The following is a 26918-nucleotide window of genomic DNA, read 5'->3' on the forward strand; positions in this document are numbered from 1 at the left end:
AGAAGGACATGGAGGTGCTTGAGCGGGTCCAGAGAAGGGCGACGAAGCTGGTGAGGGGCCTGGAGAACAAGTCCTACGAGGAGCGGCTGAGGGAGCTGGGCTTGTTCAGCCTGGAGAAGAGGAGGCTCAGGGGTGACCTTATCGCTCTTTACAGATACCTTAAAGGAGGCTGTAGCGAGGTGGGGGTTGGTCTGTTCTCCCACGTGCCTGGTGACAGGACGAGGGAGAATGGGCTTAAGTTGCACCAGGGGAGTTTTAGGTTAGATGTTAGGAAGAACTTCTTTACCGAAAGGATTGTTAGACACTGGAACAGGCTGCCCAGGGAGGTGGTGGAGTCACCATCCCTGGAAGTCTTTAAAAGACGTTTAGATGTAGAGCTTAGGGATATGGTTTAGTGGGGACTGTTAGCGTTAGGTCAGAGGTTGGACTCGATGATCTTGAGGTCTCTTCCAACATAGAAATTCTGTGATTCTGTGATTTGGGGTGGAACCTGGGAGGAAATAGGGCTCCTTGGGGGGGGAAATAGGGTGGAAACTGGGGGGAATGGGGGCACTAGTGGGGAAAATGGGAGGGATATAGGGGTCTTAGGGGGGAGTTCAGGGGCAAATGGGGGCATTTGGGGTGAACGAGGGTATTTGCGGGGAGAATGGGGGCAAACAGGGGCACTTATGGGGGGAATAGGCAGAAACAGGGGCATTTCTGGGGGGAAATGGGGGGGCTTTGGGGTCAGTTCAGGGGCAAATGGGGGCATGTGGGTTGGAAACTGGGGGGAATGGGGGCACTTATGGGGGGAATGGGGAGAAACGGGTATTTCTGGGGGAAATGGGGGGGCTTTGGGGTCAGTTCAGGGGCATATGGGGGGAAACTGGCAGAAAGAGGCATTTATGGGGGAAATGGGAGCACTTAGGGGGGGAAGAGGGGGCTTTGAGGTCAGTTCAGGGAGAAATGGGGGGACTTTGGGGGGAGTTCAGGGGCAAACAGGGGGCTTTGGGGTGGAAACCGGGGGAAATAGGGGCACTTTGGGGTATAAACTGGGGGGCCTTTGGGGTCACTTGGGTCAAACGGGGGCGCTTTGTGGGGAAATGGGACATTTATGGGGGAAATAAAGGAAGACAGGGGGATTTGAGGGGGGAAATGGGCAGAAACTGGGACCTTGGTGGGGAAAGAGGGGGATTTATGGGGGAAATGGGGGCAGTCTGGGCGGAAATGGGGAAAAAGGGGCCTTGGGGGACAGTTTGGGGAGGGTTGGGGGGGTAAACGGGGGGATTTATGGGGGCATAAAGGTAGAAATGGGGACCCTGGGGAACACTTGGGGGGGGTTGGGTGGCGATGGAGGCCCTTTGGGGTGAAACACGGGAGAAACGGGCAATTTTGGGGAAAAGGGGGGGGTCCTTTATGGGGGGGCACCTGTGCCCCCTGAACCATCCTCCCCCCAAGCACCCCCAACACATCCTACATCTCCCCGAAACTCTGCCCGCAGACTTCCCATGCCACCCCAAATCACCACATCGCAAAGATCCCCAAATCCAACCCAAACTCCCCCCATACCATAATATTCACCCCCCCCCCCAAATTCTTCCCCCAAAACCACCCCCAAACCCTCCTCCCCAACCTCAACCCTCCTCCCCAAGCCCTCCCCACTCCCTCCCTCCAAAACCATCCCCGAAACCCCCCCCCAAAGCCCGGCAGCACGGTGGGCAGGGGGGGAGCGCTGCCCCCCGGCTGCAGCCCGGGGCTGGGGGCTGCGAGAAGGGGCCAGGGCTGCTTCGAGCCATCGCGGGGGGAAAACAAAATGTCAGCCAGAAATAGTCCTCGTCTTTCTGTCCTAAAGAACGCTCCGACACAGACGGAAAAGGAACAGGCAGGAGGTGAGGGACGGGAGGAGGAAAATGGCAGCTCCGCTCCCCTGCCCCGCTACCAGCCCGCGCACCCGGGGCTGGTTTCTGTGGGTAGTTGGGGTCTGGCGGCCAGAAGTAACTGGGGCGGATCACCCACTGTATGGCTCGAGCCTGCAGCGGCTAATGGGTACGGACTGTGAGGAATGTTTTAACAATTCCAATTCGTGTCCATAAATTTGTGTCCATAAAGAATAATTCTGTTTGAATCCTGTCTGCCTCTGGGCCCTTCACTGGCAATTTAGTTCTTGAACCACAGATGCAGTGTGCCCCAGTCTCCCCCTCATTCCAGTCAATTTATCACGTCTTCAGAAAACACTCCTTAAATTTATGAACCTGTTTGCTTTTGTTATTCCTGACTTCTATTTCTAACAGTTACAGCCTTTTTTCCTGTCTTCTTCGAGATTAACTTAACACTGCTATAGATGTGTCTGTGAATGGCTGGGGAAGAATGTTTTAATTACTCGTGAAATGTCAAATAAGAAAGCTGTGTTTGATGTCTGGGAGTTTCAGAACAACTGATAACAACTAGTGACTGTTATGGGATACTATGAGGATCCTTGGTATCTGGCCAGGGGGGCCAAGAGATTAAGAGGAAGAAAAAAGAAGCTGAAGGACGGTTGGGAGACAAGAACTGCAGAAAGTGTTCCATAAACTTGGAATGGTGCCAAGTGAGTACAAAGGGGGAGAGGAAGACTACGAGCCTTCAGCATGAAAGACCCCTAGAGACCCCCAGAGGAGACTGATGCGCATGCTCCAGTAGGAGGGACTGGATCCCGGACGCTAATTATAATAATCTATTTTTTTAGAAGTAGTAATGAATAGGTATTAGTCTAGGAGCATAAAAATCAGCTGTTTGATGTAACTGGTGTGCGTCCTGGTGGAGCAGAGACTCCTGGTGCACCCAGCGCTGTTTGCTTACCTCTATTCCTTTATATTCTTTTAATAAATCCTATTTTTTTATTTAATCCTAATTTGAATCCTGAGCCATTTATACCATTCATGACTGTGAAACATGTGCTGCAATCAAGCAAGCCAAACGGTCAAAGCCTCTTTGGTATGGAGGACGGTGGCTGAAATATAAATATGGAGAGGCCTGGCAGATTGATTACATCACACTCCCTCAAACTCACAACAGCAAGCGCCACGTACTTACAATGGTGGAAGCAACCACCGGATGGCTGGAAACATATCCTGTGCCTCATGCCACCGCCCGGAACACCATCCTGGGCCTTGAAAAGCAAGTCCTATGGCGACATGGCACCCCAGAAAGAATAGAGTCAGACAATGGGACTCACTTCCGAAACAACCTTATAGACACTTGGGCCAAAGAGCATGGTATTGAGTGGGTGTATCACATCCCCTATCATGCACCAGCCTCTGGGAAAGTTGAACGATACAATGATCTGTTAAAGACTACCTTGAAAGCAATGGGTGCTGGGACGTTCAAAAATTGGGATACGCATTTGGCAAAGGCCACCTGGTTAGTCAATACTAGGGGATCTACCAACCGAGCTGGACCTGCCCAATCCAACCTGTTACGTACTGTAGATGGGGATAAAGTTCCTGTAGTGCATGTAAGAAATAGGCTGGGTCAAACAGTCTGGGCTACTCCTGCCTCAGGAAAAGGCAAACCTATTCGTGGAATTGTTTTCGCTCAGGGACCTGGATACACTTGGTGGGTGATGCAAAAGAACGGAGAGGTCCGGTGTGTACCTCAAGGGGATTTAATACTGGGTGAGAATAGCCTATGAACTGAATCGTACCATGTTAATTACTATATAATACTGTATGTTATCACTACCATGACTACTATAGGTGACTGATTAGAATGTATGGAAAAGAGTGTAACCTGAGCATGACATAAATGGTATGGAATAAGGGGTGGATAGACGTCCTGGTTTCAGTTAGAACAGAATTTTCTTCTTGGAGCTGGTGGAATGCTGTGTTGATGTTGTTTCAGCATCTTGGAGGGAAAAGGTACGGAATTAAGTTGGCCCCTGACTGAGCCTTTGATGTCGGCATTGGAAAAGTAAAGGCTAGAGAAAGATAAAGGAAGTGTTAAAAGGTTTGTTGAAAGTGTTAAAGGTGTTCGAAGTTGAATGAGCAGGGAAAGGTGATGTGGCATTATCTAAGTAACAGTCGAGAAGTTTTGGTATATTTGCATATTTGCATATTTGGTATATTTGCATATTTGTTCAGTTTCCCAAGCATTGGGGAGGGGGGAACAGCCTGCTCCACCAGGGGCCTCTCCAGCGGCCGCAGGGGGGCTTCGGCTCCAGCGCCTGGAGCGCCTCCTCCCCCTCCTTCTGCACTGACTTTGGTGTCTGCGGGGGGGTTTCTCGCTCTCCCAACTGCTGTTGAGCAGCAGGGTTTTGTTTGTTTCTTTGTTTGTTTGTTTTTGTGGATGTGCTCTCACAGAGGCATGGACTGTGTTGCTATGGCTTGGCTCTGGGCAGCAGTGGGCCCCTTTAGGGCCAGATGAAATTGTTCCTTATCTACCACGGGGAGCTTTCTGTTTTGTTTTGTTTTGTTTTGTGTTTTTTTTTCACGGGTGCTGCCACTGCAGTTTCCCACCCCCACACCTGTCACCCCCCCCCCCAAACCATGCCATCAAACCCAATATACTGGGGCAGCTAAGTCATTACTGACTTGTAAAGTATCAGGAATTAAATTAACTAATGAAACCCGGCAGGTTTGGGATAGGGGGGACAGATTTGGGATATGATGGAGGGTGATTTTGGGGTTATGAGGTGGGTTTGGAATATAGGGGGTGTGATTTATGGGGGTCTGGGGGGGGGTTATAAGGCAGGTTTGGGATATGGGGGGTGATTTGGGGGGATTAGGGGGTGGGTTTGGGATATGGAGGTGTGAGTTGGGGGATTTAGTGGGGATAAAGGGCAGATCTGGGATACGGGGATGATTTTGGGGGGTTTATGGGATATGGGGTTGTCCTGGTTTCAGTTAGAACAGAATTTTCTTCCTAGGAGCTGGTGGAATGCTGTGTGTTGGCTTAGGATGAGCAGAGTGCTGATAACCCCCCGCTGTCTGAATTGTTGCAGAGCAGTGCTTACACCAAGCCAAGGACGTCTCAGCTTCTTGCTCTGTCCTGCCAAGGGGCAAGAGCTGTGAAGGGACAGAGCCAGGGCAGGTGACCCAAAGTAGCCCAAGGGGTATTCCATCCCATCTGGGGTCATGCTAAAGAATAGATAGGGGTGGCTAGCCGGGGGAGGGGGCCGGAGTGCTCGGGGTGAGGCTGGGCATCGGTCAGTGAGTGGTGAGCAATTGCATTGTGCATCACTTGTTTGTACATATTATTCGTGGTAGTACTATTGTTATCATTGTATTATTATTATTATTATTATTATATTTATTTTTTATTTTTTTTTTCCTGTCTTATGAAACTGTCTTTATCTCAGCTCACGGGCTTCACTTTCCATTTCTCTCCCCCGTCCCAGAGAGGGAGGGGGAGGGTGAGCGAACGGCTGCGTGGTGTGTAGCTGCCGTCCAGGTTAAACCACAACAGTCTTTTTGGGCTTTGTACAGGTAAACTAAAAATGCTGAGGCATTTGGCTGGCTAGCTCAGTGGGTAGAGCATGAGACTCTTAATCTCAGGGTCGTGGGTTCGAGCCCCACGTTGGGCGCCAAAAAGACTGTCGTGGACCGATCGTCAGTTTGCATTAATTTTATTCTGAGTCACGGGCAGGTCACTGCGCCGAACTGGCGCCAGCACCCGACCCACCGTGACCTGGCAGATAGCAGTTGATCGTTCCTTGAGGCAGCATTTTCCACTGGAAATTGCGGCGTCGGCTGTTTGGAGCTTCTCTGGCCGCACGAGTTGCCAGAACTTCATGGGCCCTCAGGCCCTGGGCTTGCGCCTGGGGGATTTATGGGGGGGGTGCAATTTCTTTTTGGGGCGGGTCCAATTTTTTGGGGGGGGGTCCAATTTTTTGGGGGCGCAGCGATTGGCGGAGGCGCCGCCCAATGGGAGCGCGGGGCGGGCGCGGTTTGAGTGTGCGCGCCGCAATGGCGGCGAGGCCCGGCGGCGACGGCGCTGGCGCTGCCCGCCCGGGACCATGGGTGCGGCGGTGGGTGGCGCGGTACCAGAGGTACCAGAGGAGGCAGCTGGAGGAGGTGCAGCAGAAGATAAGGGGCCTGGAGGATGACAACCGGCAGCTCCGGGAGCAGCTGCAGCACAGCCAGGCCCGGATGGAGGAGCTGGAGGGACAAGTGAGGTGAGAGCCCCGGTAACACCCCCCCCGGTACCGGTTTCCACCCTCCCGGTAACCGGGGACCCGTCCCCTGAGCCCTCTGGTACCCAGAGACCCCCCTCCGGTAACCGTTGACCCTCCCCCTACCCCCTCCGGTACCCGGGGACACCCCACCAGTAACCGGGGACCAGTCCCCTTCCCCCTCCGGTACCTGGGGACCCCTGTCCGGTACCGGAGACCCCCCCCCCTCCGGTAACGGCACCCCCCTGGTGCCTCCCAGCTCTCTGCGCACAGAGCTTCAACAGTGCCAGGAGGAGCGGTCCCAGTGGCAGCAGAAGGCGGAGGCAGAGGCGACCGAGAGGCAGCGGCTGGAGGCCGAGCGGCAGCGGCTGGAGGCCGAGCTCCAGCAGCAGCTGGTGGCCGAACAGCAGCGGCTGGTGGCCGAACAGCAGCGGGTGGTGGCCGAACAGCAGCGGCTGGCGGCCGAACAGCAGCGGCTGGCGGCCGAACAGCAGCGGGTGAGTGAACAGCAGCTGGAGGCCGAGCGGCAGCAGATGGAGGCTGAGCTCCAGCAGGGGCACCAGGAGCTGCAGGAGCTCTGGGCGTTGGTTGGTGAGGTACCGGGAGGAGCGGCACGTTTTTATAGCGCAGGTTTTGGGGGATAATGCGGTGAGTTTGGGATACAGGGTATGGGTTTTGGATATGGGGGGATTTTGGGGAGGTTATGGGGTGTGGTTGGGATATGGGGTGTGATTTGGCAAGTTTTGGGGGGTTATAGGCCAGATTTGGGATATAAGGGGATGATTTAGTGTGGTTATGGGATATGGGGGGAAGATTTGGGGGTTTCCGGGGCAGGTTTTGGGGGATTATGGGATGGATTTGGGATGGGGGTGTGATTTGGGGGGTTTTGGTGTGGGTTTTGGGGGGTGATGGGGCAAATTTGAGATACGGGGGTGACTTGGGGGGGTTATGGGATATGGGGCAGCTTTTTGGGGGGTTATGGAGTGGGTTTGGGGGGGGTTGGGTCAGATTTGGGATACTGGGGGTCCTTTGGGGGGGTTTGGGGCAGTTTTAGGATACGGGGGGGGCATTTAGGGGGGTTATGGGGCAGATTTGGGGGTCTGGACCCCCCTCAGCCCCCTCGTTCGCCCCCCAGGTGAAGTGCATCCTGGGCATGGACCACGCCAACATGAAGTAGCCCTGGGACCACCGGCACCCCCCCCCGATTTTCTGCCCCTCCCCCCCCCGTTTTTCTGCCCCTCTCCCAGCACAGAGCCAGCCTGGGCCGGTGCTGATTGGCCGCCAGTGTCACGTGACACGGATAAAAAATGGCGGCGCCCAGTGGTGCGGGAGCACTTCCGGTCCTGCGCAGTGCTCTGCCTGCGTTGGGGGGGGGATCGGTACCGGAGCAGTGCTGCCGCCGCGTGGCGACTGCGCATGCTCCGCGCTATGGGGGAGGGGGGGGAGTGAGCGAGTGGGCGCATGCGCAGGGTGGGGGTTGAAGGCGATGCTGCCCTTGTAAATAAGCAAAAATTCTTATAATGATTTAAAAACTTTAATAAAGATGTAAATAAGCAAAAACTCTTCTAATAATTTAAAAAATAACACCTGTTGATTCCCAGCTGCAATCAATTTTCTTCCTCTCCTGCCTGCACCAACCCTATGTGTGAAATCCCAATCTGCCCCAAACCACGTGGTTTTGACCCCAAAACGTTCCTTTTTGTCCCTAACATTGGTGCTTCCACCCGCGTCGTGTTAGTTTCCAGTGCTACCACCAAAACTCCTGATTTATCTGTTAAAAATGGGGTTAAAATAACAATAAATCTCCCCAGTTTCATCTGCCTTGTCCAGATGGGCAGAGCAGGGCACTCTATAGGGAAAATCCATAGGGAAAACCTTCCCCAGAGCACGTTTCTGTCCTATAACCCTCTTGGCACCTATAGGGGAATATGAACAGCCTGCAGGGTCCCACATTCTGATGAGAAAAATCTTATCAAATAACAATAAATTAATGCTTTGGGACTTTTTTACCAGTTAATTATAAAAGTGTAAAATACTCCAGGAAGATACAGGCTCAAAACCCAGAAGTTCATCATCATCCTCACAAATATTTTTTTCATAGAGCTAATAGTTCACCAGAGTAAAATAAAAAGACAAATAGCTTAAGAGAGTTATTAAAGTATTATTAAATTTTAAAATAAAGAGTTTATTACAGTTTTTGTTAACGTTTGGTCCCCTAACTATGAGGCACTGTACAACATCACCCCTTCCTTCACCCTTCTGTGAGGGGAATGGCAAAATTTCACTCATATTATTGTCATTTATATTGCCAAATTTTATTTGAAGCCGGATAGTTAGTAGTTTCGTGGGCTTTCCTCACCAAATTACTGCTTAAAACCCCACAATTGCCACCAAACTGCCCCAATTTTGCTGCTTTTTGGCCTCTTTCCGCTGTTGTGGGGGGTTGCTACAGGTTTTCACTACACTTCAAATCTGGATCAAGGGCAAAGAGGAGATAAATAAAAGTAAATATCTGTGCAAATATAAAGTCATAAAAAGTGTCTGTAAATATTTATATATATCAAATCATCCTTTTCAGTTGTTGTGCTCTGGAGTTTAATTTTGCATCTAAACACATTGCATATAGGGTCTTCTACGTTCCCTTACCGGCTGGTAGGTATTTCACTTTATTTTTACACCAAGGAGATCTGATTTAACCTGAATGCTGTTCTTGTACTTCCACGTATATTTAATTTAAAATATATTTAATTAACTCTTTTGTCGCTCGTTGACCACAGTAAGGGACAGGCACATCCCTGAGAGGTGAAAACGCATGGCTGGGGGATGCTGCTGCTGATTTCCCCTACATTTACCCCCTTCGGGTTGGGAATTGGGTGCAATTTGTGTTTTTATCCAAATAAATTTCCACAGCTCCCCCCTCTCTGTGCCCTCAGGGGACGTTGCTAGGGGCTGGGCGGTGCCTTTTGAAGATTTAATTGTGCTTTGTTTTGTAAGGAAGTCGAGCTAGAGCCTTGATTTGATTCCTATTTAATGCCTTTATTTCTCTTTTAACGACTTTTACGACTTTATTTAACGACTTGAAAAAAGAGGCAGGGCTGAGGGGGGGGGGGGGGGGGGGGGGATTTAAACCCCAGGCCCTGCCTCAGGCCCGGCCCCACCCCCGCACTGCGCATGCGCCCCTCCCGCCTTGAGCGCGCCTCCCGGCCACCGTACCCCCCCCCGCGCATGCGCAGCCCCCCACGGCCGTCGCCATCTTGTCGTGCGCCTGCGCACTGCCGCCTCTCCCGGGGGCTGCGCTCGCCTTCCGCGGCTCTACCGGCACCGCGAGCCCGGCCCCGGGCCCGGCCTCTCCCCCTCCGCTCCCTCTCCCCGCCGGGAGCAGCGATCTCGGGGCGCGGAGGCCTCCCGTCCCCCCCCCCCCCTCCGTTTGGCGGGGGCAAAATGGCGGCGCCCATGCCCCGCCCCTTGGCGGCGCCGTACGGTGTCATGGCGGCGCCCGCTGCCTCGGGCCGGCCGGGCCCACTTCCGGTCCTGCGCAGTGAGGGCGGCGGCGGCGGCGGCGGCCGCTCGGTGGTGGCGGCGCTGGGGGCGCCGGAACGGGGCCAGGAGGCGGTGAGCGGCGGGGGGGGGCGGGGCGGGGGCGGGGCCGGGCCGGGGGGGACCGGGAGGGAGGGGGGGGAGGGGAGGGACCGGGGGAGAGGGGGGGGGGGGAGAGGGACCGGGGGGGGGGGAGGGGAAGGCCCGAGGGGGGGGAGGGGGGGACCGGGGGGGGGCGCGGGGGGGGGGTGGGGGCTGGGCCCCGGGGGCGCTGACCCCGTTTCCCCCCCCCCAGGTGCCCCCGTGACGCCGCCCGTGCCCCCGCGCCCCCCCCGCAGGAAGAAGCGCACAAAAAAGGCGACAAAAAGGAGGCGGCCGGGCCCCAACCGCCGCCGCTGGCACCGAATTCCCGCCTTTTGGCCCCAAAAAGCGCCCGCCTGGACCCCCGGGGTTCGCCTTCCCACCCCCACTTCGCACGCTTTGCCCCCGATTTCCACGTTTTGACCCCAAATCCGCACGCCTTGCCCTGAGTTTTCACCTTTTGCCCCCCAGATTCCCACTCGTTGCCCCAAATTTCCATATTTTGGCCCAAAACTCGCACGCCTTACCCCACGTTTTCACCTTTTGACCCCCAAATTCCCACTCGTTGCCCCAAATCTCCACATTTCGGCCCCGAAACTCGCACACCGCGCCCCAAATTCTCACCTTTCGGCCCCAAATCCCCGCTTCTCGGCCAAAATCCCCGCTTCTTGGCCAAAATCCCCGCCTTTCGGCCCAAAAGCGTGTCGCCCCCTCCCCCGCCCCCCCCCCCACTCGGGGATGCCCCTGAGCCCCCGCCATGGCGGCCCCCCCGCCCGGCACCAGCATCATCGTCCTGGACGACGAGGACGAGGGGGTCCCGGAGCCCCCCCCCCCCTCCACCGCCGCCCCCCCCAGCAGCTCCTCGCCCCCTCCCGCCCCTCCCCCCCCCGCAGCCCCCCCTCCCAACCCAACGGGGGGGGGCCCCCCGGCAGCCCGGAGCCCCCCCATAGCGGGGGCAAGGCCGGGGGGGGCGGCTTCAAGGCGGAGAACGAGCGGCTCTTCGCTGAGGTGAGTGCCTGGGTCCTTTTTTTGGGTGGGGGGCACCCATGGGTGCTCCCCCCGGGGGTGGGTGTCCCCCTGGGGCGGGTGTCCCCATGGGGAGGTCTTTGTGTCCCCTCCCCCCTTCCCATTTTTGGGGTCCCCCTGCCCTGCTGTGCCTTGGGGTGGGGGTGGGGGTGATGGGGACGTCCCCCCCGTGTCCCCATGTCCCCCCCCCATGTCCCCTCCTGGTATCTGGGGGACGTTTCGGCACCGCTGTCCCCTCGCTGTCCCTGCTGCTGTCTCGGTGTCACCTCCCTGCTCCCGGTCCTCCGTCCATCCTCTCCCCCCAAAAAAGTGTCCCCACCCCTCTCGGTGTCACCTCCATGTCACCTCCATGTCACACGGGGTCTCTGTTCCTCCTCGCTGTCCCCGTGTCACCTCGGTGTCACCTCGGTGTCACCACCTCACATCAGCACCTCCATCTCTCTTGCTTTGGTGTCATGCTTTGGTGTCTCCGTGTCACCTCGGTGTCTCCACACCACCTCTTTGTCACTTCAATGTCACCATCCCTGGTGACACCTCCTTGTCACCTCAACGTCTCCATGCCACTGTGACAACTCTTTGTCACCTCATGGTCTCCATCCCGCGTTGACATCTTGTCACCTCCTTGTCTCCATGCCACCTTGGCACCTCCACATCACCTCAACATCTCCATCCCTGTTGACATCTCCTTGTCACCTCATTGTCACATCCTTGTTGACATCTCCTTGTCACCTCATTGTTTCCATGCCACCTTGACAAGTTTTTGTCACCCCGATGTCTCCATCCCCGTTGACATCTCCTTGTCATCTCGTGTCTCCATGCCACCAACATTTCCGTCCTACCTACGTTGATGTCTCCATGTCACCTCAGTGTCTCCATCCCACGTTGACATTGTCACCTCAACGTCTCCATGCCACCTTGAGAACTCTTTGTCACCTCAACGTCTCCATCCCTGTTGACACCCCCATGTCACCTCAACATCTCCATCCCATGTTGACACCTCCTTATCACCTCAACATCTCCATGCCACCTTGGCACCTCCACATTTTCTCATTGTCTCCGTGTCACCTCAACATCTTCATCCCATGTTGACCTGTTCTTGTCACCTCAATGTCTCCATCCCTGTTGACACCTCCTTGTCACATCATTTTCTCCATCCCTGTTGACATCTTGTCACCTCAACATCTCCATCTCATGTTGACCTGTTCTCGTACCCTCAATGTCTCCATCCCCGTTGACACCTCCTTGTCACCTCAACTTCTCCATGCCACCTCGGCACCTCCATGATTGCTCATTGTCTCCGTGTCACCTCAACGTCTCCATCCCATGTTGACCTGTTCTTGTACCCTCAACCTCTCCATCTCCGTTGACACCCCCATGTCACCTCAATTTCTCCATCCCACGTTGACATCTTGTCACCTCAACATCTCCATGCCACCTTGGCACCTCGTTTGCTCATTGTCTCCGTGTCACCTCAACGTCTCCATCCCCGTTGACACCTCCTTGTCACCTCAACCACCTTGACATCTCTTTGTCACCTCAACATCTCCATCCCATGTTGACCTGTTCTTGTCATTTCAACCTCTCCATCCCCGTTGATACCTCCTTGTCACCTCAACATCTCCATCCCCGTTGACACCCCCATGTCACCTCAACCTCTCCATCCCCGTTGACACCTCCTTGTCACCTCAACCTCTCCATCCCGTTGACACCTCCTTGTCACCTCAACCTCTCCATCCCCGTTGACACCCCCATGTCACCTCAACCTCTCCATCCCTGTTGACACCCCCACGTCACCTCAACCTCTCCATCCCATGTCTCCTTGTCACCTCAACGTCTCCCCGGAGCCCCCGCGTTCCCCTTTGCGCCTCCATGTCCCCGTATCCCCCCTCGCCCTCCCCGCGCCACCTCGTCCTCTCCATCCCCTCAGTTCCTGGAGCTCTGCACCCAACTGACGGAGGAGCACCCCGAGGTCATCCCCTTCCTGTCGGGCCGCCACCAGAAGGCCAGCCCGGACTTCTTGGCCTCGGCCGAGCTGCGCAACGTCCTGGCCCGCTGCCTGGCCCGCGTGCGGGCGCGCCGCAACAAGGTCTACGTCTACATCAATGAGCTCTGCACCGTCCTCAAGGCCCACACCCTGCGCCGCAAGCTCCCCCTGGCCTCCGCGCCGCCCGCCCCGACGCCGACGCCGCCTCCCGACGCCCCGCAGTCGGCGCCCGAGCCCAGCACCACCACCGCTGCCACCGCCGCCCCGCGGCCGCCCACCGGCTCCAAGCGTCAGATCCGCTACCTGGAGAACCTGCTGCGGGTCTACACGGGCGAGATCCGGCGTCTGCAGGAGCGGGAGCTGGACCTGGCCGAGCTGGACAGCGAGGACTCGAGCTACCTGCAGGAGAGCCGGCTGAAGCGCAAGATGATGCGCATCTTCCAGCGCCTCTGCGAGCTCAAGCAGTGCAGCAGCCTGACCGGCCGCGTCATCGAGCAGCGCATCGCCTACCGCGGCACCCGCTACCCCGAGGTCAACCGGCGCATCGAGCGCTTCATCAACCGCCCCGAGGCCTTCCCCGACTACACCGACATCCTCAAGGTGATCCAGAAGGCCAGCGCCCGGCACAGCCTGGGGCTCGCCCGGCGCCAGATGGAGAGCATGGCCCAGGACGCCTTCCGCGAGGTGGGCAACCGCCTGCAGGAGCGGCGCCACCTCGACCTCGTCTACAACTTCGGCAGCCACCTGACGGATCAGTACCGGCCGGGTGAGGGGGCCATGGGGATGGTGGAGGGGGTGGCGGAGCTCCTGGAGGGGTGGTGGAGCTCCTGGAGGGGTGGTGGAGCTTGTAGAGAGAGGATGGAGCTTATAGAGGGGTGATGGAGCTTGTGAAGGGGTGGCAGAGCTTGTAGAGTGGTGATGGAGCTCATGAAGGGGTGACGGAGCTCGTGGAGGGGTGGTGGAGCTTGTAGAGAGAGGATGGAGCTCGTAGAAGGGTGGCGGAGCTCCTAGAGGGGTGGTGGAGCTCATGGAGGGGTGATGGAGCTTGTAGAGAGAGGATGGAGCTTGTAGAGGGGTGATGGAGCTCATGAAGGGGTGACAGAGCTCATAGAGGGGTGACGGAGCTCGTAAAAGGGTGGTGGAGCTCGTGGAGGGGTGATGGAGCTTGTAGAGGGGTGACAGCTCATAGAGGGGTGGCAGAGCTTGTAGAGAGAGGATGGAGCTTGTAGAGGAGTGATGGAGCTCATGGAAGGGTGGTAGAGCTCGTCAAGGGGTGACAGAGCTTGTAGAGGGGTTGACGGAGCTTATGGAGGGGTGACGGAGTTCATAGAGGGGTGACAGAGCTCGTAGAAGGGTGGTGGAGCTCATGAAGGATTGATGGAGCTCATGGAGGGGTGATGGAGCTCATAGAGGGGTGACAGCGCTCATGAAGGGATGATGGAGCTCTTAGAGGGGTGATGGAGCTTGTGGAGAGGTGACAGAGCTTGTGTAGGGGTGATGGAGCTCATGGAGATGTGAAGGAGCTCGTAGAGAAGTGACAGAGCTCATAGAGGGGTGATGGAGCTCACGGAGAGGTGATGGAGCTAGTAGAGAGGTGACATCTTGTAGAGAGGTGACAGCTCATGAAGGGTTGATGGAGCTCGTTGAGGGGTGACAGAGCTCATGGAGAGGTGATGGACCAGGCGAAGGGGTGATGGAGCTCCTGGCAGTGTGATGGAGCTGTTGGAGAGATGATGGAGCTCCTGGGGACGTCATGGAGCTCCTGGAGATGTGATGGAGCTGGTAGAGGGGTGATAGAGTTCCTGGGAACGTGATGGAGCTGTCAGAGGGGTGATTGTGGAGCTTCTGGGGATGTGATGGAGCTGGTGGAGAGATGATGGAGGTCCTGGGGATGTGATGGAGCTGGTCTAGGGGTGATGGAGCTCCTGGGGACATCATGGAGCTCCTGGGGATGTGATGGAGCTGTCAGAGGGGTGATGGAGCTCCTGGAGATGTGGTGGAGCTGGTGGAGGTGATAGAGTTCCTGGGGATGTCATGGGGCTCCTGGAGATTTAATGGACCTGCTCAAGGGGTGATGGAGCTCCTGGAGATGTGGTGGAGCCCCTGGGGATGTTGTGGAGCTCCTGGGGACATCATGGGGCTCCTGGGGACATCATGGAGCTGGTAGGGGGGTGATGGAGATCCTGAGATGTCATGGACTTGCTCAAGGGATGATGGAGCTCCTGGAGACGTGATGGAGCTGTCAGAGGGGTGATGATGGAGCTCCTGGGGATGTGATGGAGCTGGTGGAGAGATGATGGAGCTCCTGGGGACGTCATGGGGCTCGGGGTGGTGTAATGGACTGGGTCAAGGGGTGATGGAGCTCCTGGAGATGTGATGGAGCCCCTGGGGATGTTGTGGGGCTCCTGGGGACATCATGGGGCTCCTGGGGGCGTGATGGAGCTGGTGGAGAGATGATGGAGCTCCTGGGGACACCATGGACCTGCTCAAGGGGTGATGGAGCTCCTGGAGATGTGGTGGAGCCCCTGGGGATGTTGTGGAGCTCTTGGGGACATCATGGGGCTGGTAGGGGGATGATGGAGCTCCTGGGGATGTCATGGGGTTCCTGGGGACGTCATGGAGCTGGTATGGGGGTGATGGAGCTCCTGGAGACGTGACGGAGCTTTTAGAGGGCTGCCAGACCTCACGGCGCCCCCCACCCCGCGTCCCGCAGGCACGGACCCGGCGCTAGTGGACCCGGAGCTGGCCAAGCGGCTACGGAAGAACCGCACGGTGGCCCTGACGCGGCTGGACGGGGTGATCGCGCACTACGCCCAGCTGCAGGACGAGAGCGAGGAGGAGGAGCGCGGGCGCAAGCGGGCGGCGCGGCGCCGGGCGGGAGCCGGGGGAGCCGGGGGAGCCGCGGGGACGGCGGCGGAGCCGGCAGCGGTGGGTGGGGGTGGGGGGTGGGAATAGGGAAAGGGATTGGGATTGGGGTTGGGATTAGGAAAGGGATTGGGATTGGGGATGGGGATGGGGATTTGGATGGGAAAGGGATTGGGATTGGGGATTGGAATGGGATTGGGGATGGGGAAAGGGATTGGGGTTGGGATGGGAATGGGGAAAAGGGGACAGGAAAGAGGGATTGGGGATGGGGAATGGGATTGGGGATGGGGATGGGGTTGGGGTTGGGGTTGGGGATGGGGAAAGGGATTGGGATTGGGGGTTGGGGATGGGGTTGGGTTGGGATGGGGAATGAGGATGGGATGGGGTTGGGGGTGGGGCATGGGATGGGGTTGGGATTGGGATTGGGGTTGGGGATGGGATTGGGATTGGAAATTGGGGATGGGATTGGGAATGGGGTTGAGGAAAGGGATTGGGATTGGGGATTGGAATGGGATTGGGGATGGGGAATGGGATTGGGGATGGGGATGGGGATGGGGAAAGGGATTGGGATTGGGATGGGGATGGGATGGGATTGGGGATGGGATGGGATTGGGGTTGGGAATAGGGAAAGGATTGGGATAGGAATTGGGGTTGGGGTTGGGGTTGGGGATGGGATTGGAAATTGGGGATGGATTGGGGATGGGGAAAGGGATTGGGATTGGGGTTGGGGTTGGGATTGGGGTTGGGGATGGGGAAAGGGATTGGGATTGGAATTGGGGTTGGGGATGGGATTGGATTGGGGATGGGGTTGGGATTGGGGTTGGGGATTGGAATGGGATTGGGATTGGGATTGGGATAGGGAATGGGGATTGGGATGGGAATGGGGAAAGGGGACAGGAAAGAGGGATTGGGGATGGGGAATGGGATTGGGATGGGGAAAGGGATTGGGATTGGGATGGGGAATGGGGATGGGGATTGGGAATGGGAACGGGGAATGGGATTGGGGATTGGGGATGGGGAATGGGAAAAAAGATTGGGGATGGGGTTGGGATTGGGATGGGGGGTTGGGGATGGGGATTGGATTGGGATTGGGATGGGATTGGGAAAGGGATTGGAATTGGGGATTGGGATTGGGGATGGGGAAAGGGATTGGGATTGGGGATGGGATTGGGGATTCGATTGGGATTGGGGATGGGATTGGGATTGGGAAAGGGATTGGGGTTGGGGATGGGGAAAGGGATTGGGATTGGGATCGGGAATGGGGATTGGGATTGGGATTGAGGATGGGGATAGGGATGGGAACGGGGAAAGGGGACGGGAACCGGGGATTGGGGTCAGGAATGGGGAAAGGGATTGGGATTGGGGATTGGGATGGATTGGGATGGGAAATGGGGATTGGGATTTTGGATAGGGATGGGGATTGGGGATGGGGCCGGGCCGAGCCCACCCTCACTCCCCATCCTCCAGAGCCCCGGGGGCGCCGCGAGGAAGAGCCGCGAGGAAGAGGAGGAGGAGGAGGAGGAATCGGACGAGGAAGACGAGGAGGAGGAGGAGGAAGAAGAGGAAGAGGAGGAGGAAGAGGAAGAAGAGGAGGAAGAGGAGGAGGAGGAGGACGAGGAAGGCTCCTCGGAAGCCGACGCCGCGCTGCAACCCCGCAAGGGCCGCGGGGAGGAAGAGGAGGAAGAGGAGGAGGAAGGAGGCAGAGCCACGCAGGGTGGGTGCCACGGGGGGGGACGGGGACACAAGGGGGGGGCACAGGGACACGGGGGGGGGGACACGAGGACTCCTGACCCCCCCCTGCCCCCCCCCGCAGTGCCGGCACCCCCCAGGAAGGAGGAGGAAGAGGAGGAAGAGGAGGAGGAAGAGGAGGGGGGGGGGGCGGCGCCGCACGACCTCTTCGTCCTGGAGATCGAGGCGCTGCCCCTGGAGCCTGGCGAGACCCCCCCGGGGACCCCCCCCCCGCCGCCACCCCCCCCCGCCCCCTCCGAGCCCCCCCAAGCCGCCGCCGCCGCCCCCCCCCCATCCCCGGAGCCTTCGGAGGCCACCCCCCCCCCGCCACCGCCGCCCCCTTCTCCCCCCCCCCCCCCCCCCACCGGAGGCTTCCCGGACTCTCGCCGCCCCCCCCCCAGCTCTGGACTCGGGGCCCCCCCCCTCAAAAAAGACCCCCCCCGGGGGGGGGCAGCCCCCGGCTTTTGGAGAACGGCGGTGGGGGGGGGGTTCATGGGGGGGGCGGGGGGGGCGCCATCACCTCCACCAGCTTCAACGGGGGCTCCGAGCCCCCCTCCCCGCCCCCCGCAAGCGCAGCCGGCTCCTGGTGGCGACCCCCCCGGCCCCCCAGCTCCTGCGCCCCCCCCCAGCCTGGAAGAGGAGGAGGAGGAGGATCGGGGGGGGGGGCGAGGTGGGGGGGTCACGGCGCAGCCCCCTCCCCGACTCCACCCGCGCCGATTCCCCCGGCCGAGACCTGGTCAGCAGCTCCCAGGGCAGCCCCCGGCGCCCCCCACCCAAAACATGCAAGGTGAGGGGGGGGCAAATATTTTTTTTGGGGGGGGGGGGGCCTGAGTAGCTGGGGGGGGTCTTGAGTAGCTGGGGGGGGGGCCCTGTACCTGGGGGGAGGTCCCATGTACCTGGGGGGGGGGGCAAATATTTGGGGGGGGGGGTCCCATGTACCTGGGGGGGGGGGGCAAATTTTTTTGGGGGGGGGGTCAAATATTTGTGGGGGGGGTCCTGTGTATCTGGGGTAGGGGCCCAAATATTTGGGGGGGGGGTACTGAGTATCTGTGGGGGGTCCTCAGTATCGGGGGGGGGTCCTTTACCTGGGGGGGGGGGGGGAGGCAAATATTGGGGGGGGTCCTGAGTACTTGGGGGGGGGCCCAAATATTTGGGGGGGGGGGGTCCCATGTACCTGAGGGGGGGGTCCTGTGTACCTGGGGGGGGGGCAAATATTTGGGGGGGGTCCTGAGTATCTAGGGGGGGGGGGCCCTGTACCTGGGGGGGGCCCAAATATTTGGGGGGGAGGTCCCATGTACCTGGGGGGGGATCCTGTGTACATGGGGGGGGGGTCAAATATTTGGGGGGGGGTCCCGTGTATCTGGGGTAGGGGCCCAAATATTTGAGGGGGGGGTACTGAGTATCTGGGGGGGGGTCCTCAGTATCTGGGGGGGGGGGTCCTGTACCTGGGGGGGCGGGGGGGCAAATATTGGGGGGGGTCCTGAGTACTTGGGGGGGGCCCAAATATTTGGGGGGGGGGGTCCCATGTACCTGAGGGGGGGTCCTGTGTACCTGGGGGGGGGCAAATATTTGGGGGGGGGTCCTGAGTATCTAGGGGGGGGGCCCAAATATTTGGGGGGGGGGATCCTGTGTACATGTGGGGGGTCAAATTTTTGGGGGGGGGGGGGGTCCCGTGTACCTGGGGGGGTCTTTGTGCGACCCCGGGGGTCCCCGTTGGGTCTGGGGGGGCTTCGTGCTGCTTTTTTTGGGGGGGGGGGGGGCACCTGGCCCATCCCCCCCCCACCCCGGGGGGGTCCCTGTTGTGTCCTGGGGGGTCTCTAATTTTGGGGGGGGTCCCTGCCCTGCCTCACCCCACCCCCCCCAAGGGGGTCCTGTCCCATTTGGGGGGTCCTCAGGGGTCCCTTTGCTCCCTTGGGGTGTCCGGGGGGGGGGTCCCTATTTTGGGGGGGGTCCTCATCCTATTCGGGGGGGGGTCACAGTATTTGGGGGGGGTCCCTGCTTTGGGGTGGGGTCCCCATTGTATCCTGGGGGGGGTCTGGGGGGTCCCTTTGTGGGGGGGGGGTTAATTTGAGGGGGGGGGCTAATTTGGGGGGTGCCCTATTGGGGGGTCCCTAATATGAGTGGGGGGGCCCTAATTTGGGGAAGGGGCCTAATTGGGGGGGAGTGTCCCTAATTAGATGGTGTCCCTGATTTGGGAGGGGTCCTAATTTGGGGGGGTCCCTTTGCTATTTTGGGGGGGCCATGGGGGTTCCTAATTTGTGGGGGGGGGTCCCTAATTTTTGGGGGTGTCCCTAATTTAGGGGGTGGTCCCTAATTTTGGGGAGGTCCCTAATTCGGGGAGGGGTTCCTACTTTGGTGGGGGGTCCCTAATTTAGGGGGGGGGACCCTAATTAGGGAGGGGGAAGTCCCTATTTGGGGGGTCCCTATTTGGGGGGGGTCCCTAATTTTTGGGAGTGTCCCTAATTTGGGGAGGGGTCCTTAATTTGGGGGGGGGGTCCCTAATTTTCGGAGGAGTCCCTATTTTGGGGGGTGGTCCCAGTTTGGGGGGGGGCCCTAATTCGGGGGGGGGTCATCCCTAATTTGGGGGTTCCCTAATTTGGGAGGGGGGAGCCCTAATTTTTGAGGGGTCCCTAATTTGGGGGGGGGTGTGTCCCTAATTTGGGGATGCTCCCTAATTTAGGGGGTGTCTCTATTTTGGGGGAGGGGTCCCTAATTTGGGGGTGTCCCTAATTTGGGGGGGGGGCTAATTTGGGGGGGTCCCTATTTTGGGGGGTGGTCCCCAATTTGGGGGGGGGGGCCTACTTTGGGGGGGGGTCCCTAATTTGGGGGTCCCTAATTTTGGGGGATGTCCCTAATTTTTGGGGGGGTCCCTAATTTGGGGGGGGGTGTCCCTAATTTGGGGATGCTCCCTAATTTGGGGGGGGGCTAATTTGGGAGGGGGAGTCCCTAATTGTGGGGGGTCCCTAATTATTGGGGGGTCCCTAATTTAGGGGGGGTTCCCTAATTTTTGGGGATGTCCCTAATTTTTTGGGGGGTCCCTAATTTTTTGGGGGGTCCCTAATTTGGGAAGGGGTCCTTAATTTGGGGGGGGTGGTCCCTAATTTGGGGGGTCCCTAATTTGGGAGGGGGGGGTCCCTAGTTTTTGGGGGGTCCCTAATTTTTTGGGGGGGTCCCTAATTTGGGGAGGGGTCCCTAATTTTTTGGGGGGGTCCCTAATTTTTGGGGGGGGGCTAATATGGGGGATCCCTATTTTGGGGGGTGGTCCCCAATTTGGGGGGGGCCCTACTTTGGGGGGGGTCCCTAATTTGGGGGGGGAGGGGTCCTTAATTCGGGGGTGGTCCCTAATTTGGGGGGTCCCTAATTTTTTTGGGGTGGTCCCTAATTTGGGGAGGGGTCCCTAATTCGGGGGGGGGTCTTCCTTAATTTGGGGGTTCCCTAATTTGTGAGGGGGTGTCCCTAATTTTTTGGGGGGGTCCCTAATTTGGGGGGGGGTGTCCCTAATTTGGGGATGCTCCCTAATTTGGGGGGGGGCTAATTTGGGAGGGGGAGTCCCTAATTGTGGGGGGGTCCCTAATTTATTGGGGGGTCCCTAATTTAGGGGGGGTTCCCTAATTTTTGGGGATGTCCCTAATTTTTTAGGGGGGGTCCCTAATTTTTTGGGGGGGTCCCAATTTGGTGGGGGACCCCTAATTTAAGGGGTGTCTCTATTTTGGGGGAGGGGTCCCTAATTTGGGGGTGTTAATTTGGGGGGTCCCTATTTTGGGGGATGGTCCCCAATTTGGGGGGGGGGGGGCCTACTTTGGGGGGGAGGGGTCCTTAATTTGGGGGGGGTCCCTAATTCGGGGGGGTCGTCCTAATTTGGGGGCTCCCTAATTTGTGAGGGGGGGAGCCCTAATTTTTGGGGGGGTCCTAATTTTTCGGGGCGGTCCGTAATTTTTTGGGGGCGGTCCCTAATTTGGGGAGGGGTCCCTAATTTTTTTGGGGGGTCCCTAATTTTTTGGGGGGGGCTAATATGGGGGGTCCCTATTTTGGGGGGTGGTCCCAACTTGGGGGGGGGCCCTACTTTGGGGGGGGGTCCCTAATTTTGGGGGGGAGGGGTCCTTAATTCGGGGGTGGTCCCTAATTTGGGGGGTCCCTAATTTTTGGGGGGGTCCCTATTTTTTGGGGGGGGTCCCTAATTTTTTGGGGGGTCCCTAATTTGTGCCCCCCCCCCCCCCCAGACCAGCGTGGCGACGCAGTGCGACCCGAGGAGATCATCGTGCTGTCGGACTCGGATTAGCCCCGCCCCCTCCCGCATTGGCCCCGCCCCTTTCCCCCTTTTAGCCCCGCCCCCTCCCCCTTTAGGCCCGCCCCCAATAAAGCTCCGTTTTGTTACTGGTCCCTTTAAGAGCCCGCCCCGCCCCCCGCGCGCCTGCGCGGCCCCGCCCCTTTTCCCCCGCTAGGGGGCGGGGCCGGGCGGATTTAAAGGGGCCGCGGCGGGCGCTGCGTGCGGTGGGTGGGGGCTGGGGGGGTCCGGGGGGCGCGGCCGCTTTAAGGCGGGCGGGGGCGGGGCGGGGCCGCGGGGGGGGGCGGTGGGGGGAGCGCCAAGATGGCGGCGGCGGCGCCCTGAGCCCCGGAGCCCAGCGCGGGTGAGAGGGGAGGGGGGGGGGAGGGGGAGGGGAGGGGGAAGGGGGCGGGGCTAAAAAAGGGGGAGGGGCCAAAGGGGGGGAGGGGAGGGGCTGGGGGGGCGCGGGGAGGGGAGGGGGAGGGGGTGGGGGGGATATGGGGGGGTATAGGGGGGGTTATAGGGGATTGGGGGGGGGTATGGGGGGGTTATAGGGGGCTGGGGGGGAGGGACAGGGGTAGGGGGGCTGTGGGGGGGGCGTTTGGGGGGCATAGGGGGGTTATAGGGGGTATAGGGGGGGTTATAGGGGCTGGGGGGTATAGGGGGGCTGTAGGGGGTGGGGGCGTGTAGGGGGTATAGGGTTATGGGGGGTATAGGGGGTATGGGGGGGAAGGGATAGGGGTAGGGGGGCTGTGGGGGGGTGTTTGGGGGGGTATAGGGGGGGGTTATAGGGGCTGGGGGTATATGGGATGTAGGGGGGTGTTTGGGGGGCTGGGGGCTTATAGGGGGGCTATAAGGAGCTGGGGGTAGGCATAAGGGTATGGGGGCTGTAGGGGCTGGGGGGTAATAGGGGCTATAGGGGGACTATAGGGCCCTATAGGGGCTGGGGCGTATAGGGGCTGTAGGGGCTGTTGTAGGGGCTGGGGGTATGGGGGTGTATAGGGGCTAGGGGGGGTAGGGACAGGGGTATGGGGGCTATAGGGTATGGGGGCTATAGAAGGGCTGTAAGGGGCTATAAGGGGCTGGGGGGTGTAGGGACAGGGGTATGGGGGCTATAGGGGCTGGGGCGTGTAGGGGCTGTTATAGGGGCTGGGGGTATAGGGGGCTGTAGGGAGCTATAGGGGCTGGGGGGTGGGGGGCGTATAGGGGGTATAGGGGCTCTGGGGTTATAGGGGCTGTAGGGGCTGGGGGGTGGGGACAGGGGTATGGGGGCTATAGGGGGGCTGTAGGGGGCTGGGGGCGTGTAGAGGGGCTTATAGGGGACTATAGGGGCTGGGGGCCTAGGTAGGGGGGTGTTATAAGGGCTGGGGGTATATGGGCTATAGGGGCTGGGGGCTATAGGGGGCCTATAGGGGTTATAGGGGGCTGTTATAGGGGCTGGGGGTATAGGGGTGTATAGGGGCTATAGGGGGCTGTAGGGGCTGGGGGGCTAGGGACAGGGGTATGGGGCTATAGGGGCTGGGGGTATATGGGATATAGGGGGGCTGTTTTGGGGGCTGGGGGCCTATAGTGCCTAGAGGGGGCTGTAGGGGCTGTTATAGGGGGCTGGGGAATGGGGGTGTATAGGGGGGTATAGGGGCTGGGGGCATATAGGGGTTATAGGGTATGGGGGCTATAAGGGGGCTGTTTGGGGGCTGGGGGCGTATTGGGGCTTATAGGGGGCTATAGGGGCTGGGGGGTAGGATAGAGGTATGGGGGCTATAGGGGCTGGGGGTATAGGGGCTATAGGGTGCTATAGGGGCTGGGGGCTTATAGGGGCTATAGGGGGCTGGGGGGGCTGTTATGGGGGCTGGGGGCATGGGGGCTATGGGGGCCAAGGGATATAGGGGCTGGGGGTATAGGGGGTGTGGGGTGTGTAGGGGCTGGGTCAGGGCAGGTGCCAGGGCCATATAGGGCCTGGGGGCTCTGCGGGGTGCTCGGGTAGGGGAGCCTATAGGGGGTGTGTGCGGGGTGTGTAGGGGCAGAGGGGCTGTTATGGGGTACCGGGGGTGTGTATAGGGACTGGGGCAGACTGGGGGGCCTGTAGGGGGGGGTGTGGAGCTTATAGGGCTGCATGAGACCTATAGGGGGGTGTGGGGCCTATGGGGGTCTGTGGGGCCTATAGGGAAGGTGTGGGGCCTATGGGGTGTGTGTGGAGGGGGACTATAGGGGAAGCGTGGGGCCTATAGGGGAGATGTAGGGCCTATAGGGGATGTGGGGGGCCTATAGAGGAGCTGTGAGGCCTATTAGGGTTTTTTGGGGGGGGCTATAGAGGAGCCATGGGGCCTATAGGGGAGATGTAGGGCCTGTAGGGGAGCTGTGGGGCCTATGGGGTGGGGGCCTATAGGGGAACTGGGGGGCCTGTAGGGGAGCCATGGCGCCTATAGATGAGGTGTGGGGCCTATAGGGTTTGTGGGGGGGCCTATAGGGAAACCATGGGGCCTATAGGGAAACTGGGGAGCCTATAGGGGAGCCATGAGGCCTGTAGGGTGGGGGGCCTATAGGGGAGCTGTGGGGCCTATAGGGGAGATGTAGGGCCTATATGGGAGGTGGGGGGCCTATGGGGTGGGGTTGGGGTCCTATAGGGGAACCGGGGGGCCTATAGGGTGGGGGGCCTATAGGGAGGTGAGGGGCCTATGGGGAGCTGTGGGGCCTACAGGGGAGGCATAGGGCCTATAGGGTGGGGGGCCTATAGGGGAACTGGGGGGCCTATAGAGAAGGTGTGGGGCCTATAGGTTTTGTGGGGGGGGGCTATAGGGAACCGGGGAGCCTATAGAGGAGCCATGGGGCCTATAGGGGAGCTGTGGGGCCTATGGGGTGGGGTTGGGGTCCTATAAGGGAACCGGGGGGCCTGTAGGGTTTGTGGGGGGGCCTATAGGGTTTGTGTGGGGGGGGGGGGCTATAGGGGATCCATGGGGCAGAGCCCCCCCTCTCCCACCCCCTCTAACTCCCGTCCCCCACAGGAGCGTCGCCGCCGGGGCAGCGCCATGGAGGCCTCGTGCGGCTGGCGGCGGCGGGACCGGGATCGGGACCGGGATCGGGACCGGTGCCGTTGGGACCGGGACCGGGACCGGGGGCGGGGGGCTCCTACACGTGGACTTCCCCGAAATCCCCAGCGCCCTCCTGGCCAAGCTGAACCAGCAGCGGGTGGAGGGGAAGCTCTGCGACATCTCCATCCACCTGCAGGGCCGCGTCTTCCGCGCCCACCGCGCCGTGCTGGCCGCCTCCTCGCCCTACTTCCACGACCAGGTGCTGCTGAAGAACGTCACCTCCATCGTCCTGCCCAGCGTCATGGACCCCGGCGCCTTCGAGACCGTCCTGGGCTCGGCCTACACCGGCCGCTTGGCCATGGCCCCCGGGGACATCGTCAACCTGCTGACGGTGGGCAGCGTCCTGCAGATGTGGCACATCGTGGACAAGTGCACCGAGCTGCTCAAGGAGGGCCGCGCCGCGCCCTCATCATCATCATCTTCATCGTCATCATCATCATCGTCCTCATCGTCATCGTCCTCGCTGCGCGCCCCACTCGGGCCGCACCAGTGAGAACCAGTCCCCCAGCAGCTCCAACTACTTCAGCCCCCGCGAGGCGGCCGAGGAGCCCCACAAGTGCCCCCCGGCGCGTGGAGGGGGGGGAAAAAATCTCGTTGGGGGCGGCGGGGCGAGGCGCTGGAGGGTGAGGAAGAGGATGGCGAAGCCGCCCGGCGGCCCTCTACGTGCAGCCCAGCATCGTGCCCCACAAGCAGTGGGTCTACGTCAAGCAGGAGTGGCTGCAGGAGGACCTGGTGCTGACCTGCGAGGAGGACGAGGACCCGGTGGAGGGCCCGGCGAGACCCGAGGGGCCTTCATCGCACCCCCCTCCTCCTCCTCCTCCTCCTCCTTCATCATCGTCCTCCACCAAGCTGGAGGAGGAGCAGGTGAACTTCTGCGAGTCCTCTGAGGATTTCCCCTCGCCCTACGAGGCGCTGGAGGACGCCGGGGGGCCGGGGGGCTTGGCGCCGCGCTCGCTGCTCCCCATGGACATGCAGGGCAACCAAATTTTGGTCTTCCCAGCACCACCACCATCGGTGGTGGCCGAGCACGGCGCCGTGCACCTGGCCGAGGCGGCGTCGGCCCCCGACGGCCCCAAAATCTTCCTGTGCCACTGCGGCAAGGCCTTCTCGCACAAGAGCATGCGGGACCGGCACGTCAACATGCACCTGAACCTGCGGCCCTTCGGCTGCCCGGTGTGCGCCAAGAAGTTCAAGATGAAGCACCACCTCACCGAGCACATGAAGACCCACACCGGCCTCAAGCCCTACCAGTGCGCCGCCTGCGCCAAGAAGTTCATGTGGCGCGACAGCTTCGTGCGGCACAAGGGCACTGCGAGCGCCGGCACCGCCTGGCCGGGGGGGTGCTGCAGCCCCCTCCTCATCCTCCTCTTCCTCATCCTCCTCTTCCTCCTCCTCCCGGTGCGGCCCCCCGCAAGGAGGTGGCGGCGGCGGCAGGGTCGCAAGGGGAATGGGGGGGCCCCAGGGAGGAGCCGGTGGCCGGGTCGCCCCGTGCGGAGGGGGTGTTCGCCGGGGGGAAGGCGTGAGGGGGGGGTGGGTGGGGTGGGGATGGGGGGGACATGGGTACCCAAATGGGGTCCTGAGTCCCTGAGGGGGGTGCCAGGTCCCCAAATGGGGTGCCAGGTCCCAAGGGGGGTCCTGGTTCCCTAAGGGGGGTGCCAAGTCCCTAAAAGGGGTCCTGGGTCCCTAACGGGGGTGCCAGGTCCCCAAGGGGGGTGCCAAGTCCCTAAAGGGGGTCCTGGGTCCCCAAATGGGGTCCTGGGTCCCTGAGGGGGGTGCCAAGTCCCTAAGGGGGGTCCTGGGTCCCCAAAGCAGGTACCGGGTCCCTGAGGGGGATACCAGATCCCAAAGGGGGGTCCTGGGTCCTTAAGGGGGGTGCCAAGTCCCTAAGGGGGGGTGTCAGGTCCCCAAGGGGGGTATTGGGTCCCTGAGGGGGGGTCCTGGGTCCTTGAGGGGGGTGCCAAGTCCCTAAGGGGGGTGTCAGGTCCCCAAATGGGGTCCTGGGTCCCTGAGGGGGTCCTGGGTCCCTGAGGGGGGTGCCAAGTCCCTAAGGGGGGGTCCTGGGTCCCCAAAGCAGGTACTGGGTCCCTGAGGGGGGTGCCAAGTCCCTAAAGGGGGTCCTGGGTCCCAAAATGGGGTCCTGGGTCCCTGAGGGGGGTGCCAAGTCCCTAAGGGGGGTCCTGGGTCCCCAAAGCAGGTACCGGGTCCCTGAGGGGGATA

General features: G+C 60.0%; 4 protein-coding genes, 1 long non-coding RNA gene and 1 other non-coding gene across 6 annotated transcripts; all 6 read left to right on the forward strand.

Annotated features, from left to right (window-relative positions):
* Positions 1 to 5466: 5466 nt before the first annotated feature.
* TRNAK-CUU (transfer RNA lysine (anticodon CUU)) lies at positions 5467 to 5539 on the forward strand. The gene has a single exon. It is a non-coding gene; the product is annotated as a tRNA-Lys (tRNA).
* Positions 5540 to 5830: 291 nt separating this feature from the next.
* Positions 5831 to 6941, forward strand: LOC137849285 (arginine and glutamate-rich protein 1-like). The gene is made up of 2 exons (XM_068668805.1): positions 5831 to 6130; positions 6387 to 6941. The coding sequence occupies exons 1-2, from the start codon at positions 5880 to 5882 to the stop codon at positions 6769 to 6771; spliced, it is 636 nt and encodes a 211-aa protein (XP_068524906.1). The 5' UTR covers positions 5831 to 5879; the 3' UTR covers positions 6772 to 6941.
* Positions 6942 to 9394: 2453 nt separating this feature from the next.
* DAXX (death domain associated protein) lies at positions 9395 to 21722 on the forward strand. Its single transcript, XM_068668797.1, has 7 exons — positions 9395 to 9739; positions 9960 to 10753; positions 12699 to 13521; positions 15469 to 15683; positions 17088 to 17334; positions 17434 to 18135; positions 21569 to 21722. The coding sequence occupies exons 2-7, from the start codon at positions 10484 to 10486 to the stop codon at positions 21625 to 21627; spliced, it is 2316 nt and encodes a 771-aa protein (XP_068524898.1). The 5' UTR covers positions 9395 to 9739; positions 9960 to 10483; the 3' UTR covers positions 21628 to 21722.
* On the forward strand, positions 13544 to 15462 carry LOC137849279 (uncharacterized). The gene is made up of 3 exons (XR_011091847.1): positions 13544 to 13930; positions 13969 to 14637; positions 14698 to 15462. It is a non-coding gene; the product is annotated as an uncharacterized lncRNA (long non-coding RNA).
* LOC137849277 (glycine and tyrosine-rich protein-like) lies at positions 20068 to 20794 on the forward strand (the record flags this gene model as incomplete). The annotated part of the gene is given in 2 exon segments (XM_068668796.1): positions 20068 to 20161; positions 20535 to 20794. Coding segments are annotated over 2 exon segments (354 nt in total), but the record flags the coding sequence as incomplete, so codon positions are not given.
* ZBTB22 (zinc finger and BTB domain containing 22) lies at positions 21708 to 26626 on the forward strand (the record flags this gene model as incomplete). The annotated part of the gene is given in 6 exon segments (XM_068668804.1): positions 21708 to 21976; positions 24615 to 25173; positions 25175 to 25277; positions 25280 to 25357; positions 25360 to 26001; positions 26004 to 26626. Coding segments are annotated over 6 exon segments (1872 nt in total), but the record flags the coding sequence as incomplete, so codon positions are not given.
* Positions 26627 to 26918: the final 292 nt, after the last annotated feature.

The sequence above is a fragment of the Anas acuta genome, unplaced genomic scaffold (genome assembly GCF_963932015.1).
Source record: "Anas acuta unplaced genomic scaffold, bAnaAcu1.1 SCAFFOLD_298, whole genome shotgun sequence".
Classification (NCBI taxonomy): Eukaryota; Metazoa; Chordata; class Aves; order Anseriformes; family Anatidae; genus Anas; species Anas acuta.